General features: G+C 43.9%; 1 protein-coding gene across 2 annotated transcripts in view; it reads right to left on the bottom strand.

The window, feature by feature from the left end:
* Positions 1-15293, bottom strand: part of GRIA4 (glutamate ionotropic receptor AMPA type subunit 4) — a 276464-nt gene that overhangs the window by 14197 nt on the left and 246974 nt on the right. The window contains exon 14 of one of the 2 annotated variants that reach the window (XM_044442476.1): positions 1819-1933. The exons of the other annotated variant lie outside the window; for it this stretch is intronic. Within the exon in view, the coding sequence (XP_044298411.1) occupies positions 1819-1933 (115 nt within the window). The remainder of the gene's footprint in view (positions 1-1818; positions 1934-15293) is intronic. 2 annotated transcript variants of the gene reach the window in all.

Here is a 15293-nt window from a genome sequence, read left to right on the forward strand (position 1 = left end):
TGGGAGGGATCCAACAGCCCAACCAGTGGCTGGATTAGATAAGATATGGAGATGGAAAAGTGAAGTCATTCTGCCTGGGATCACCTAGTAGAAAGCTGTAATGGATAAAATGGGAGCAGTGTTCCTTCAAGTGTGTCCACTAGGATTTCACTGCATGTTCCAGATGCTGTTACTACTCTGTGTTTGGTTTTCTGTAATCTAGAAGCACGGTGCCCTCCACAATTGTATGCATTCGCCTTTTGCCTGTAAAACTGTAGAGTATAACTGGTACTGAACCTGTATCTCTACTTCAGCAGCTGTGCTGTTCACACCTTCGAATGGATGGTGAACCCCAAACAAGGATTTGCCTGCATTTTAACATTTTCTGAGGCAGGGACTGTGCATGTTAAATGTTTCTGAGCTTGAGCACAGTGATACAGCTAAAATAGAGGCCTACATGTGTTTAGGCTCACAGTGCACACCATATGCGTTTCATGGTGGCCAAAAATAAGTTATCTTGCAATCTAAGTTATGGTTTAAATGGCATACTTTTAGTGTCATCTGGTTGTCTTATTTCACCTCACAATGCTCACAGAGTGACATTAGACCGGTTACACCCTCCCAACATTCACTCAACTTTATCACAGGCTGTTGTAAAGATAAATGGAATAGGTTCGTAAGCTCTTGGGAGGAAGGGCAGGATATATATGTGATAAATACTGACAACAAAAAGAAAGTAACTGCAGCAGTATTTTTCCTTTGGGATTTTCTTTTATTCTCCGGTGCTTAGAAACAGCAGGGGAACCGAAAACCTGGTCTCACGTACTGGTACAGTGGATTGCAAAATCAAGTTTACACTAGTGTTCAGGGAGCAACTTCTGTGCCAGAATTGGGACTCCCTGATTGTAGTTCTCGGGTTTCCTTTGCATAAGCCAAAACAGGAAACTGATTTTGAAGAGACCTACATTAAGAAGAAATCACTGAAGCAAGGATCTAGGGCTTGAAAAGCACCAGGTAGCCTTGCCAGTTGCAACTTCAGAGACAAGGGCATCGTTCAGGTAATGGGTGTGTTGGCTGGTAATGGAGTTTGATGCCAGGTTTCTTAAGGAAAATGGGGATGACGTGTCTGGCACAACATCCATCGCTGGTAAAACCAGTGAGCAATCAGAGCCATTTAGTGTGGAATCATGGAAGAGGAAGAAGGATATAAAGTGACACTTGAACTACTTTCTGTGGTGTTGCGGTCTTTAGGGATGCTGGAGAATTTCGTTTGGTCTTATGGTAAATGAATCAATTCACACTTCCTGTGTTAATATGCAGATTGGAGCACTCCTTTGAATTTTGTGATCGAGTTCTTGGCACGAAAATTGCCAACATATAATGGTGTCTATTAGGAAAATTTGCACATTTTAAAATTGCAGAATGATGGGCCCATTGGAAGGAGTGGCCCTAAAAGGACATGCATGCAAAACTGGCTCAGAGTTGGTATTGCCTGAGGTGAGCAACCCTACCTGTTTTCTTGGGCATGTCCGCCCAAAGGGTCTGTCCCATCAATGTCATACAGGAATGAAAAAGAATGGATTTTTCTGGGATGTGCAAGATCACAAGAACAAGATAACCCATAATTTGGATTCTCAGCCCATCAGCAAGCTCAAAAATCCTTTCAAGGATGCAAATATTTTTGCTTTGACAGTAATTGCATACATCTGGATGAAAATTTTTACTTATTAGCAATGCTACAGGACAGGCGACAATCTCATGGCAGGAAGGAAAGGACCCCAGCAGATGCACCAATTACTCTACATACTGTTTACCCGCTTTGGTGACATTGAGGCTAACCTTGGAGTCACCTCCCCCGCTGCCACATTCTCCTTTGTCGTACCACCATTTGTTTTTCAATTTGTCCAAGAGGCCTTGTTCATTCAGTTTTAAAACTGCGAGGTTAACAGCATTTCTTGAAACGATAAAACATATTTTGTAAGAAACTGCACAGCTGTTAAGATGTTAGAAGGAATGAGGACTTAAAAAGCTCTTTTATCCGCACACTAAATAAACCTCTCATTTGCATAGTACAGCATTTCTGTGAGAAGGAAGAAACAAGTCCAGTTACAAATTTGGAGAGGAAAAATTGCTTTGCCAATATAGGAATGCCATCTTTATGACTCAGCATTTAAATAAGGATGTAATTTTGAAAGCCTAAAAAGCTATGTGATCAGATATCTGCAATATGATGATAAAGTACAGTCTGGATATCTAATTTAAACTGTGTTTGTCTCTTCTCCCTATTAAAAAGACAGGAAAAATGGTCCTCAATATGGGCTTAGATTTGATTTCCTTAGCAGTCAGGGACATTATTGTTCATTGTACAAAATAACCATTTTAAATTTCAATTCTCTTGTGCTGAAATAGTGCAGCTTTAGTGCTAGTATTCAAGTCTGCTAATATTGTCAAAATAAATAGGTATACAATAAGAACAATCACATTCACACACATACACACCATCAATTGAGCAAATTTCTACTGTTTCTACAACTATCCATAACATGGACATATGGTGCATGATCCAGCCACAGTTAAAACTTAGCTAAAACACTTTTATGTCACCCTGATTTTAGTGGGAAAAATAAGTACCCCTTTTGCAATCACTGGGAATTTAAAAAGTGTTTACATTCATGTGGATCATGTGCAGAGAATTAGGTTACATACTCAACTATTATGTTATGTAGCAATCTCACGGCTGGTAATTCACCACTAAATTTATAGGGGAGATGGCGCCAAGGCATTTAGGAGCTTGGTGAATTTAAAACAGAAAACTTACCTGAGTCCTTTGGACTTCCCATTGTACCAGGCTGCTCTAAGGCTTGGCTAGTGTCTTCCTGATCTAGGCACGCTTTTGTGAAGTCATCAGCGATCAGCTGGGCCTGGAGACATGTGTCTTCCCAGTGACAGAACAGCTCGGCTTGCATCCTACCAACAGTGGTGCTCTCCGAATGTGTTGGGCTACTCACTCTTTCCATCCTTGAACATTATCCATTCAGGCTACGGCTGATGGAATTGTAGTCCAAAGCATCTGGAGGGCCCACTTTGCCTGCACCCACACTAAACAATGATCAGGGGCACTCAGTGCCACCACAAACATGCTGTACTAACCAGGGGTGCATGTTCCGGAACTCTCATATTCTTCGAGCACATCCTAAATGCTGGCCTCCATCTTTCCCTATATGAGTACTAAGGACGATATGTAAACTGCTTTGGTACAGCACTGGCTTGAGATACAGTGGCACCTTGGGTCACGAACGCCTCAGTTCACAACCAAATCGGGTCGCGAACAGAAATTTCATAAAAATTTTGCCACAGGTCACGAACTCTGCATCGGGTGGCGATCACAAGCGTGCCTGCCTTCCCTGCACGGGCGCGATTGCAGTCGTACTGGGGGTGGGGGGAGCTGGCCGTGATTGCGCCCATGTTCCCTGCCCAAGCACGCCTGTGCCCACACCAACCTCCCCCACAGTGTGCCTGTGCCCGCCTCCCTGCAGTGCACCCATGCCCATCTCCCCCCCCCCACATGATCGCTGGGGGGAGATGCCTGTGATCTTTGTTGTTCTTTGTCACTTTGCTTCAAATGTTGAGTAAAAAAAAAAAAGTTGCAGAACGGATTAACCTTATTTACATTGAATCTTATGGGGAAATTTAACTTGGCTCACAACCAATTTGGGTCACAACCAGAGTCCTCGAACGGATTAAGTTCGTGAGCCAAGGTACCACTGTACATTAATAGTTATCAAAGCTGACACTTTGGGGGGAAGCACAGTTGGGGTAGCTTCTCTTCAGATAACTGTGGATAGGATTTCCATGGGGTCACGCTGGCGGATGCTATCCAGAGCCCAGTGGACTCTGCTGACCACACATCCTGCAAGCTGAGAAAGAATCTGTCTTGTTAATAAGCATGTTGACCATGCAATACTAGGTACTGGGCCCCTCGGAATGGCAGTCATAAAAATGGTATCAGCCTAGATTAAAAGCTGTAAATAGTGGGCTAGTTGCATGTTACAATGGCAATTCATGGATCGCTTAACCCAGGAATTACAGCAGGTGTCCCCAAACTTTTTCTAAAGGGGGCCAGTTGACAGGTGCCAGCAGTGGATGTGGCCCCCCAAGGCAGTGCCGGCGGACGGGGTGCGGGTGGTGAGGGGGAGGGGCGCATGCGTGACTGTGAGGCGAGGCGGGGACACGTGCTGGGTAAGGCGCCAGCTTGCTCACGAGGAGATCGTTGTCTCAGAGCTAGTCCGAAACGACCACCTCGCAAGCAAGCCGCGTGCCCACGCACACCCACGAGCGCCCGGCAAGGGCAAAACTGTGGCCTGGGCTGGGTCAATGGGCACGGCAGGCCGGATCCTACCTTAGTTTGAGGACCCATGAATTACAGGGACAAACAGAATAGGAGCTGCACCCTTGTTGACAATCTACAGCAGAAGTTCAAGGTAGCCTGCAGCTAGTCAGGACCATGGACAGCTCACAATCACCAGCTTAAAAACAAAAGCAAGCCAAGACCTTGGAGTGCCATTGAAGCGAGTGTGGAAACACCTGAGATTAGATATAGTCTTGGGAAAATTAATATCTAAAATTCTATGTCCCAGGAGGAAAATTATTGGATTAAGGGAGTTTCATCCTATTCAAAGGTAAGGGAGAAAAGTCTCCTGCTGCCCCATGGACATGAGTAAGTATTAGAGAGCCTTGACATGTTGTATTTTAAATTGCTTCAAGAAGTCTCTTTTGTCAAGCAGTCTAGAAACTGTTCAGATTAACTAATGAAGTGTGGGTGGCAGGGGCACCATCGCTCTCCCATGGCTCCCCCTTTTGGAAATTAAGTGAAATGGTTCTGTTGCAGCAGGGGTCGAGGTGCGGGCCTAATCTGGTCGGCCGTGCCTCTTGCCTCTTGCTGTGCCTCTGGGGGCTGGTGCTTCGGCTCCTGACTGCACTCTCACAAGGAGATGCCTTGGAGAGCATCCCCGCTGCTACCTCTGGTCATAGCCTGGGGAATAGCGGTGGGGATCTGGGGAGGTCCAGGCACTGGGGCTCACCCGTGCCAGAAGGAGAGTGCCGTGAGAGACCCAGCCTCCTCTCTGCTGCTATCTCTGGTCTGAAAGGACAGCAGGAACGAGAGGCAGTGGGGCTTGCGTGCACTTGCATGTGCACAGAGTAGGTGCCCATCCCTGCACACAGGCAGGGTGCAGCTCCTGCCACCCCCACTGCTAACTTGGCTCTCAGACAGGAGGCAGCATCAGCGACGAAAGGCTGAAGGACTCTCCCACACAGAGATCAGTCGCCCCTCCCTAGGTAGCCAAGCCCCCACAGTCTGGCCACACTGCATCCCCACTGCAAGGACATCTTCTTCCTAGATGAAGAGAAAAGAAGAAGAAGGTGTGCTTGTGGGGGGGGGGGGGGTGCTACCAAGGGAAGGCTTTGCCCCTTAGCATCAGCAGTGGGGTCATGCCTTCTAATCTCAGCAGATGATGAGTTTTGGAGGATCTTCTCCGGCTTGGGATTCCATGCACTGCTCACATCTCCTTAAACATCTCCTCTGGTAGTATCTAAGCCTTGGGCCCTAGCAGCTGTATTGGACAGACCATTGCTCTGATCTACCAGGGTGCTGTTCTTGTCTGTTTATTTATTTAGTTGATTTTTATTTGGCTACATCAGCCAGCAAGGCTCCCCTTGGTTGCCAACTTGCAGTGTTAACAATGTTAACATTAGCAGGGCATTATCATGGGCTATCATTTTGGAGAGCAATTTAGTCTCTCCTTTAATGCCTTTTGTCCACACTCTGGATGGAACCTACATAGTTCTTTGCCAACTAATTACTGACTTTTGGAAACTATCTCTAAAGAGGATTGATCTTAGCCTAATTCCCATGACTGTTAACTTTCTATTAGATAGTGAATAAAGATAATGTAATTACTTATCTGTTGCTGAAACTCAAAAGGCAGGAATATAGGCTATGGTGTTAGGGATAATAGCAGGCCTTTTTGTGGATAAAACCTCTGAGGCTATGATTCTCAAGCAATTGGAGAAATGTAATTTATACAAGTTCTCTAATTATGGTTTGTGATCAAGAGAGAGACAAAAAAGAGCAAGACTGGACTGAAATTGTTAATTTGTTTCCTTGTTCCAGGAAGCAATTACTTTTGAGTGAAAGATATTTATTATGGATTTCTAATTAAGCATTTGGATAGGAATACTTTCATTTCCAGTGGCTCTCTGAACTCACTGCTTGCCTCCAGCATTTGCAATGAAGTCTGACGTGCTACCCAGGCGGGGGGCAGTGGCATCTGACAGACTTCTGTTCTGTGCACTGTGATCATCGTCATCTTTTAAAAATCAGGAGCTGCTGTGTGGTCTGCAATTGGGAGTGGTTTTGTGGTCATTAGTCATCATGGAAGCTTTTACATAGGGAGTTGTCCTAAAGAATAATCTTAATTTATATTACAACCTTATTGGGACAGGATCTGATCTTTGCAAACTTTGCTATGCAAGGTGTCAGGAGTGTGGTTGGCAGTTTGGGCAAAGCCTGGGGAGACTCAATTCAAGTCCTGGCTCAGTCCTGAATCTTTGAACAGGTGCCTGGACCTTGGCGCAGTCACCATTGTCCAGCCAAATCTACCTTGCAGGGTAAGGGTAAGGGCAAGACAGGTTGTGGAGCAGAACTATGGCAAGCTGCCCTGAGTACTTGGACACAAGGTGAGATAGAACTGCATGGCTAATGACTGCAGCTGGAATTTTCAGTGGATCCATGTTCTCAACATTTTCTTCACATCCATAGACACGCAGCTTAATGGATTTTCCAATGAACAGTTTATTCCTATACAATCTGCACTGATTTTTGACTAGGTCACTTTGGAGCTGGGTTAGTGTATTCCCTTCTTAATAAACTATATTTCAGATGTGTAGCTTTATATTTGATTTTTGTATTTGTTGCTTATGGATCAGTTCTGAGCCACCTGGATTGCCTCTTCTTGAGGCAGAAAGGTGGAATGAAAGATTTTTAAACACAAAAATGAACTGCATTTAGAATTTAACAATTGAATGCTTGTTGATAGAATTAACAGTAAAATGAACAGCTTACATAGATCTTTTATTTATTTGTTGCCTCTATATCATGGCTCTTTATTAAGGAACTTGAAGTTTATAAGTGGCTTTTCTTAAAAATGTATATTCTGTTCTTTAATACTACTTGGGTGATTAAGGAGAAAAACCATGTAGAAACAACATGCAATAATACAAGAGCTAAAAAACAGCAGATTCAACAGCAGTTTTAATATATTCATATTGAAGGGAAGCATATAAATCACTTTTTTAAATAAATTTAGAAAATGAAAGCCCTTTGGATAATGGCAGGATAGGAATACGATGCATAAAAACATGGAATCTTTTAGATTTATTGTTCTGTCTACAATAATAAAATAGCATGTGTGTTTGTGTGTCAGTGCCATAGCTTCAAGGCTACGAGACACAGGTACTTGAAAATTGGCTTGCGTACACAGTGGCCTCTACGGATGTGCACCTCTGGGCCATTTGGCTGCTAAGATTAATGCATCTGAGGGTGTCCATGGGTCCAAGCCTGCTGCACTGAATAGGTGGCCTTCCCATCCAGAACGCAGCATTGCAGCTGATACAGTGCGCAGCCTGGGGAGAATAATCCAAGCAAAAGAATCTCATTTATGCATCTATGCATCGTATTTACAACCCAGCCTTTTTCCTTTCAAAGGGATCAAGGCAGCTTGCAGTCGTAATCTCAGTGAGGCAGGTGAGGCTGAGAGCCTGTGCCTGGCCCAAAGGCACCCAGTGAGCTCCCTGATGGAGCAGGGACTAGAACCCAGGTCGCCTGAGTCCCAGTCCTGCGCTCTTAGTCACTATACCACACTGGCTCCAGAGTGAGGCTGCCCTTCCCTTTTATGGTGGGAAGGCTTCAAAGGAGTGGCGTGGGGAAACTGTTTCCCTTATGGGTTATTGAGGTGCACCACTGCAAGGGTGGCATACGTATTTATTTGTTATTTTTACATTTATATGCCTCCTCCTACTCCAAGTGTAGGGATGCCAGCAACCAGGGCTTCATTCAGATTGGGCAAACGATGCATTTGCTCTGCCATCTGCAAAGCTTTGCTCGACTCATTCCCTGCACCGAACTAAGGGCTATGTGAAGCTGTGTAAAACTGAGTAAATTCTGCAGTTTAACAATGGATAATAATTCCAAGGTTTAGAATATGTGAACTGGATAATTGCTTAATGAAAACATTCTTCCCCAGTTTGGATGTCACACTTAAGTATAGTTGTGAGTACGATCCTATCAGTGGTACCTCTGATGTCTGTAAGATCCTGAACTCAAAGGCTGATGAGCAACCAGTGTGAAGCAGGACGTGCACTGAAAATAAATGGATCCTCATCATTTGGAGAGGGAAGGAGTCCCATCAGGATGACTGAGAACCACTGGGATGCACTGTACCCTTCCAGTCCCAATCTCCTTCCCTTCCACCCCTGGAACACCCCATAAGCTCCTCTCCTAGGTCAACTTCCAAACCCCAGGGAGGCAGCCAGTGGGGGAAGGAGGGGGACTGGAGCATGGATTCTCAGCTCTGTGATCAGTAGTTTGTTTCTAACCTTGGCTTTGGGAATCCAGATGATGTCTAAAGACCACAGCATCGCTCTGCTGTATGACAAAACAAGTCTCAGCAAGCCCAGGCTCATGATCTCCACGCCTTCCTGTAGCAGCCAAGAGAAGGAGCTTAATTTTCATTTTTTGGTGTTAGATCAATAGCAGTTTGTTGCGTTGTCTGAATCTGAAAAACTGGTTAATCTTAACTATGGTTTATGGTTTAAAGTAAGCCACCTTCAAACAATGAGTGGTAAGCTGGCTTGTTTAAACGGACTATAGTTACCATGAACCATAGTTCAGATGGCATGTTAGATTCTGATTCCTGGAATAGGAAATGAAAGCTTCTTGCAGCTGCAACAGGGAAGCACACTTGAACCCCTATGAACACTTGAAACTTTTTCTTGTCATATTAAACTATGGTTTTGAAGGATGTTCAAATGAGGTCACTAGACAAAAGCACAAACCCATGTAGTATGAAAGTACATTTATGCCCCATTAGAATAGAGAACCAGAAGCATTTCACAACTAAACTCTCTCTGGAACATGCCCTAATTAAATATTCGGGCTTAGCACTCATTTGTGAGACACTGATTTTGAAAGGAAACTTCTCATTGGCATTTCATCAGTGCTCCGCTTAGGCACTTAACAAACCTCTGATGCACAAGTCTGCACACGCAGAAGCACACTGGGCAAGTATCTTATGCATGCACCGACAGTCAGAGAAGTGCCTCTTGCTGTCAGAACTGGCTGTACCCACCTGGCTGGGATTGCATAGACGGGCCTGATCCCTGAGTGCTGGACACAAGGGGCAAGATCCAGCTGATTGGCGAACGATAACGAATTAATTGGGATTGCGGCCCCCTCTGGTAACACAGGCTTGACTGCACTCTTAAGGAATGAGAAGAAGAATGCTGGCTGTGCACTGCTTTTTAAATATCACATTGCACCTTTTGCTTACATAAGATGACAGCAAAATTATTTGCATGCAGAGGCTTATTTTCATGTAGGAATAAGGCAGACTCTCTATGGTGGGTTTCATGGTGGAACATGTAAGGTTCTACCAAAGGACCCTCTATGTTTCTAGAGCAATGTTCTATACCACCAGGATATGTCCTCTGTCTGTTCAGTGGGATACAATCTTAATTGAGAAATGGAACAGGTTCTTGACATGAGGCTGGATCCAGATTCAGTTGCATGCAATCAAGCAAATATAGGTACATGTCCTTAATGCCTCTTTCCACGGCAGCCCTTCCAGTTCCTGAAAATGCTACAGAGCAATTTAGGAACTCCTGCTGAATGGTGAGCTCAGGGAGAGGAAGAAGAGGTCCATCCCCCTAAATCAGGCAGACACACCTTCGTGAATGGAACTCTTCCACCAATGGGAGGCAACTCTTGGATCCAACCCATGGAAACACACACACACACACACACACACACACACACACACACCCACCCAAGCCCCTCTTGGTGAAAAAATTACTCACCCTGCCCAAAGTTCATCCTTAAAGATCAGGAAGAAAAAAGTCCCCACTTACTATTTGAGGAAGCAGCACTGATGACACTCCTAAAACAGTAATTTAAAAAAATGCCATAAAGGTTCTTCATGAGAGGGTTATTTAGTAGGGTTATTAGCCATATCCATAGACAATTTCACAGCACAGTAAGAAAAAAAATGTGAAAAGAAAAAGGAATGGAAAAGTAAATGAGAATTTTTAAAGCACCTCTCATTGTTCGGAAATTAAGCTGAAATTGATTATCAATCTAACCACATTGCATTCCTTGTTACATCTAGCAGGCCATGTAAAAAACACTTTTGTTTCACACTGCTTTTTCTAATGCTTGTAGAATTAGGATACAATCCTGTGATTTAAAATAAGCCACTGCCATCCTTACAGTGAAATGACATCATTTCTCTAGCACAAGTTTTGACATTTGTCTGCAAAGTTGAAAAAAAGTTTATGACTGTATCTATATATAGATGTAAAGTCATAAACTATTTTTGAACCTTTTGAGATATATCTCAGCAATGTTCAAGGAAGTATAGATCTATTTGAGGTCCTCAGTTTTCCTTTATGATGTAAAGCCAACTTTTATTCTCTCGTGGAAGTCAGAAACATTCGCCCAATTTTTAAAGACACACATTGAGGAATTCTTATTCTTACATAAGCTATGGCCTTTGAACTAAGGCCCATGGAGTGATTGCTTTCCCCCTAGCCAATTGGCCATGGGGCTTGGTGTGCATGTGGAGGTCCTTCCGAGCAAAGACTGCTGCACCCATTGTGGGGGAAATAAATGTTCTGACTGGGTCATAACAGCAAAAGTGCAATGAGGCAGCAGAACATTGGTGAGGACAGGGCTGCAGCAGCTAAAAGCACTTTTCTTTTTTCCCAAGTGACAACACAGTTCCTGTGGAAAGACATCAAGTCAACCACCTAGAATACTGCATTCCAGGGTCTGGAAACTAAGCCCTATGAGGACAGACTGAGAGAGCTGGGCATGTTCAACCTCAAGAAGAGAAGCTTATGAGGGGATATAATAACACTCTACAAATACCTCAAAGGCTGTCCTCTCACTCGCCCCTGGCCTCTTCTCACTCACCCCTAAGTTTAGGACACCAGACAATGAACACCAGATTCAGGCTAGACACCAGGGAAAACTTTCTAACTGTCGGAGCAATACAACAGTGGAATCAGTTGCCAAGAGAGGTCATGGGCTCTCCCACACTAGAGACATTCAAGGTGAAATTGGGCAGGAAGCTGAGAGGGATGGTGTGACTTGGCGTCCAACAACAGCAGGGGGTTGGACCTGATGGTCTACTTGGCTCCTTCCAACCCTATTACATCTATGAAGCTGAGCTTACACATTCATGCTTTGAGCAGCTTTCTAGCCATAATGTTAGGAACTTTTATACTTTTTCCAGACTGAATGACTGTAGAAATATAGAACCAAATGTCAACAAATGTTAGCTATATAATGAAACTTGCCACAGAAGATGATAAAATTCAAGTCGGGGGCAGTTTGGTCTTTAATGATTGTTTAAAATAGCAAAGACCTTGGATCAATAATTTTCACCTGGGCTGCTGGAGGTGAAAGGCAATAGCTGATGTGAGATACTAAATCTAAGTCTTGCTTCTTAAAACCATCTTTTCTTTTGTAGAGTGCTCCAACGAGTCCTTTACAAAACTGTGTTGAATGTTTGTTGTACTTTATATGTAGTACAATTTGCAATGTATGGCTGCGAAAGTTGGCCCATAAGGAAGGCTGAGTGCCAAAGGATTGAGGCCTTTGAATTGTGGTGCTGGAGGAGACTCCTGCGAGTCCCTTGTACCGCAAGGCGATCAAACCGGTCAGTCCTAGAGGAGATCAACCCTGACTGCTCTTTAGGCCAGATACTGACGATGAAACTCAAATACTTTGGCCACCTAATGAGAAGGAAGGGCTCACTGGAGAAGAGCCTGATGCTGGGAACAATTGATGGCTAAAGAAGAAGGGGTGGGAGAGAATGAGGTGGCTAGATGGAGTCACTGAAGCAGTTGGTGTGAGCTTGGGTGGACTCCGGGAGTGGTGAGGACAGGAGGGCCTGGAGGAATGTTGTCCATGGGGTCGCGATGGGTCGGACACGACTTCGCGACAAACAACAACAACAACAACATGTAGTGCAATGCCTCAGAATCTTTTAAAATAGAATTCTCAATGAAAGCTCATCTCTTGTGTTGTTTTGACATTTAAGGTCGATAAAATACCTGAAAATAAAAGAGTTGCATTCCCTTTATGGGGGTTTCTCACACATCCTAGTTAAACCAAGCAATTCAGTGTTTGCTTACCTAATGGGGTGTCAAAAGGTTCCTACAGGATGCTATTGTCTATGAAAATAAAAGCTAGCACCTTGTGGAGTGCTTCCTATTGAAAGGCAATTGACCCATGACACTTGCACACGCTACAGAAAGTAAATATAGACGTTCTGAGTGTGCACCTCAAATGCTATGTCTTCATTCACTTCTTGCAGGTATATTTTGCCTTTCTTGTGATCCTCCTCCTCCTCCTCCTCCTCCTCCCTCCCTCCCTTCCGCCACACGGAGTTCTCTCCATATAGCTACTGACCGGACTCAGACTTACTCATGGTCAGAAGGACTGGTCCACCATATAGGAAACTGCCTTATACCGTCAAACTTTCAGTCTATCACACTCAGTGTCACCCACTAGGATGGGCAAGGACTCTGCAAAGTTTCTAGGAAACAAGCTTCACAGCACCCATTGCCAACTGGAATGGTCTCTGGAGAGGCCACGCTACAAACCTGAGATTGTCAGTAAGAAAGAATGAACCCTAATATGTCTGGACTGCAGGGGTGGACAGGTCGCTGTCCTTGCTGACCCCTGCAGTTCTGCAACATTGCCATGTTCCCGAAGTGTAGCATAGCAAGCAAAACTTCGTTACCAGTCTATGGTGTGATGAAAAGATCATGACTAGCTGCGGCCCACTTACTATTCTGTAGCACTGTGCTGCCAAATTTCACCATCAACTGCCATTTTCCTCCAGTGGCACATGACCCGTCTGTGTGTGTGTGTGTGTGTGTGTAGTGGGGGTCCTGTGGGCTCTAGCTGTCCACCCCTGCTGGCGTGTATGTGTTGGGACTTACTTGAATGAGACAGGTGTGCCTGGCAAGGCATGTGCTGTTCAGCCACATTCCCTGGGGAGGCAAGGCTGGCTGCTCTCAGGCACCCCCTCAGTCACAAATGCAGTCTGTCACTGACGTGCAGAGTGTGGGAAAATCCCAAAGCAACTATAAGGGAGCATCTTTAAGATGATTTCTATCCCGTCTTTCCCTGTGCAAACTGCCCAAAGTAACATTTTAAAATAGTCAAAAAGTATTAGAAAATAAATCTAACCCAACTGATCAAAATCTGCCCCACTTCTGATTATTTCACTTCTTATGTTAGAACTTGTTTTGGTATATTGACAAATGCTAAAACTAAAAATAGAACTATTGAAGAAAATAAGAAGGTATAGTAGGAGTTCAGTTACTGCAACAAATAAATTTTCCTTCCTTCCTTCCTTCCTTCCTTCCTTCCTTCCTTCCTTCCTTCCTTCCTTCCTTCCTGTCAGGTGCCAGGAAAGAGGACAATGAGGAAGATGCATACATCAGCATTTTCCTTTTATATATGTTGCATTATATTGAAACCACTTGGGACAACAGTTCATCATTCACAAAGCTGTATGTCAAGGGCTGGCCACTTGTGGCCCTCCAGATATTTTGGCATAGGACTCCCATCAGCCCCAGCCAGTGGTGAGGCTCCATTGGAGTTCCAGGCAAAAGCATGGTCACAAGCTGCCTTCCCTTACCATATATGCTGATCTTCTAAGGCTGCATGAATACACATGTCTACTCAGAATTAAGTCCCACTGTGTTCAAGGGGGCTTACTCCCTGGTAGGTAGTGGCAAGTTGGGCAACTTAAGTAAGCAAAATTAACATTTTAGCAGCTATAGTTAGAGGTTGATGTAATTAACTGTGCAGCTTAGACATGACCTGTTTTCGAGCTTTGACCAAATTGACAGATCCAGCAATCACTGCTAATTTTTGAGAATGCTTTTCAATGACCCATTTCATGGGGAAATAAAAAGGAGGTATTTCATAGCAATGGACAGAAGCCCTGTTTCCTTCTGACGCATTTTGAAGACTTGTCATACTTACATACAACTACAGTCACGCCTGTTTTCAGGAGGGAGAAATATCTATTTCTGGGAATTGTCCTAATCAACCCCCTGAGTATTCTAGGAGAAGAGTTGCCTTTGCTGCAGTAATATATGAGTACACTATAAGCAGATCAGAAGACATCAAAAGATAGGTTTTTCTTCATTTTTGACAGTTAAGAGTTCTGGGAATCACACTGTTGCCTCTATGAGCATTTTGACAAGGCTGAGAGCATTTACAATCTGCTACAAATGTTTTTTTTTCCTTAATACTGTAGCGATATGTGCCTTTCCTTACAAAGATACGTAATGAAAGCTAGGAATCTAAAGAACTGCACAATTAGTTCGGTGTACATATCCAAAGAGCTTTTCAGCCCGGATTTCTCAAAAATCAGCCTCACATCTTTCTGTTCATGTCCCATGGAAAATTGCTTTTGAAACCTATAAGAATTTCAGAAGCATTAAATAATCAGATACCTGCAGCACCTGGATAGCTAATTTGGCTAGCTCAACTAGACTGCAAACAAGTCTTTTGAGATGAAATCTATCTAAACCGCAGGGCTCCTGGCCATAACACCTAGGCAATGCTTAGGGCATTGTTTCTTCTGCTTTTTGCCTGATGAAGCATTCCAAGGAATGCAAACATTTGCCTAATATTGTGGAGTTTTGGCTGAACTTAAACCAGTGTCACCATATTGTGGAATTTTGATTTTTTTCCCTTAGGGACCATTGCTTTTGCTGTTCTTTTAGAACTGCACATAAATAGTAAAATGCTGAAAATGTTCCATCTTATTTGTGGGCAGAGAAATTGGGTGAAACTATTCACTAGATCTCTCCAGTGGGAGGCAAAATTCTCCAGCAGTTTTTTGGAAGTGGGACTCCCTTCACCAATTGTCTTTCTTTTTTCCCCCCAAAGTGTTGTGCTCTATTTTTGGTTTTGCTGTGGCTGTGGTAACTGTGACACAGTTTTGCAT

The sequence above is a fragment of the Varanus komodoensis genome, unplaced genomic scaffold (genome assembly GCF_004798865.1).
Source record: "Varanus komodoensis strain SLA01 unplaced genomic scaffold, ASM479886v1 scaffold4, whole genome shotgun sequence".
Lineage (NCBI taxonomy): Eukaryota > Metazoa > Chordata > Lepidosauria > Squamata > Varanidae > Varanus > Varanus komodoensis.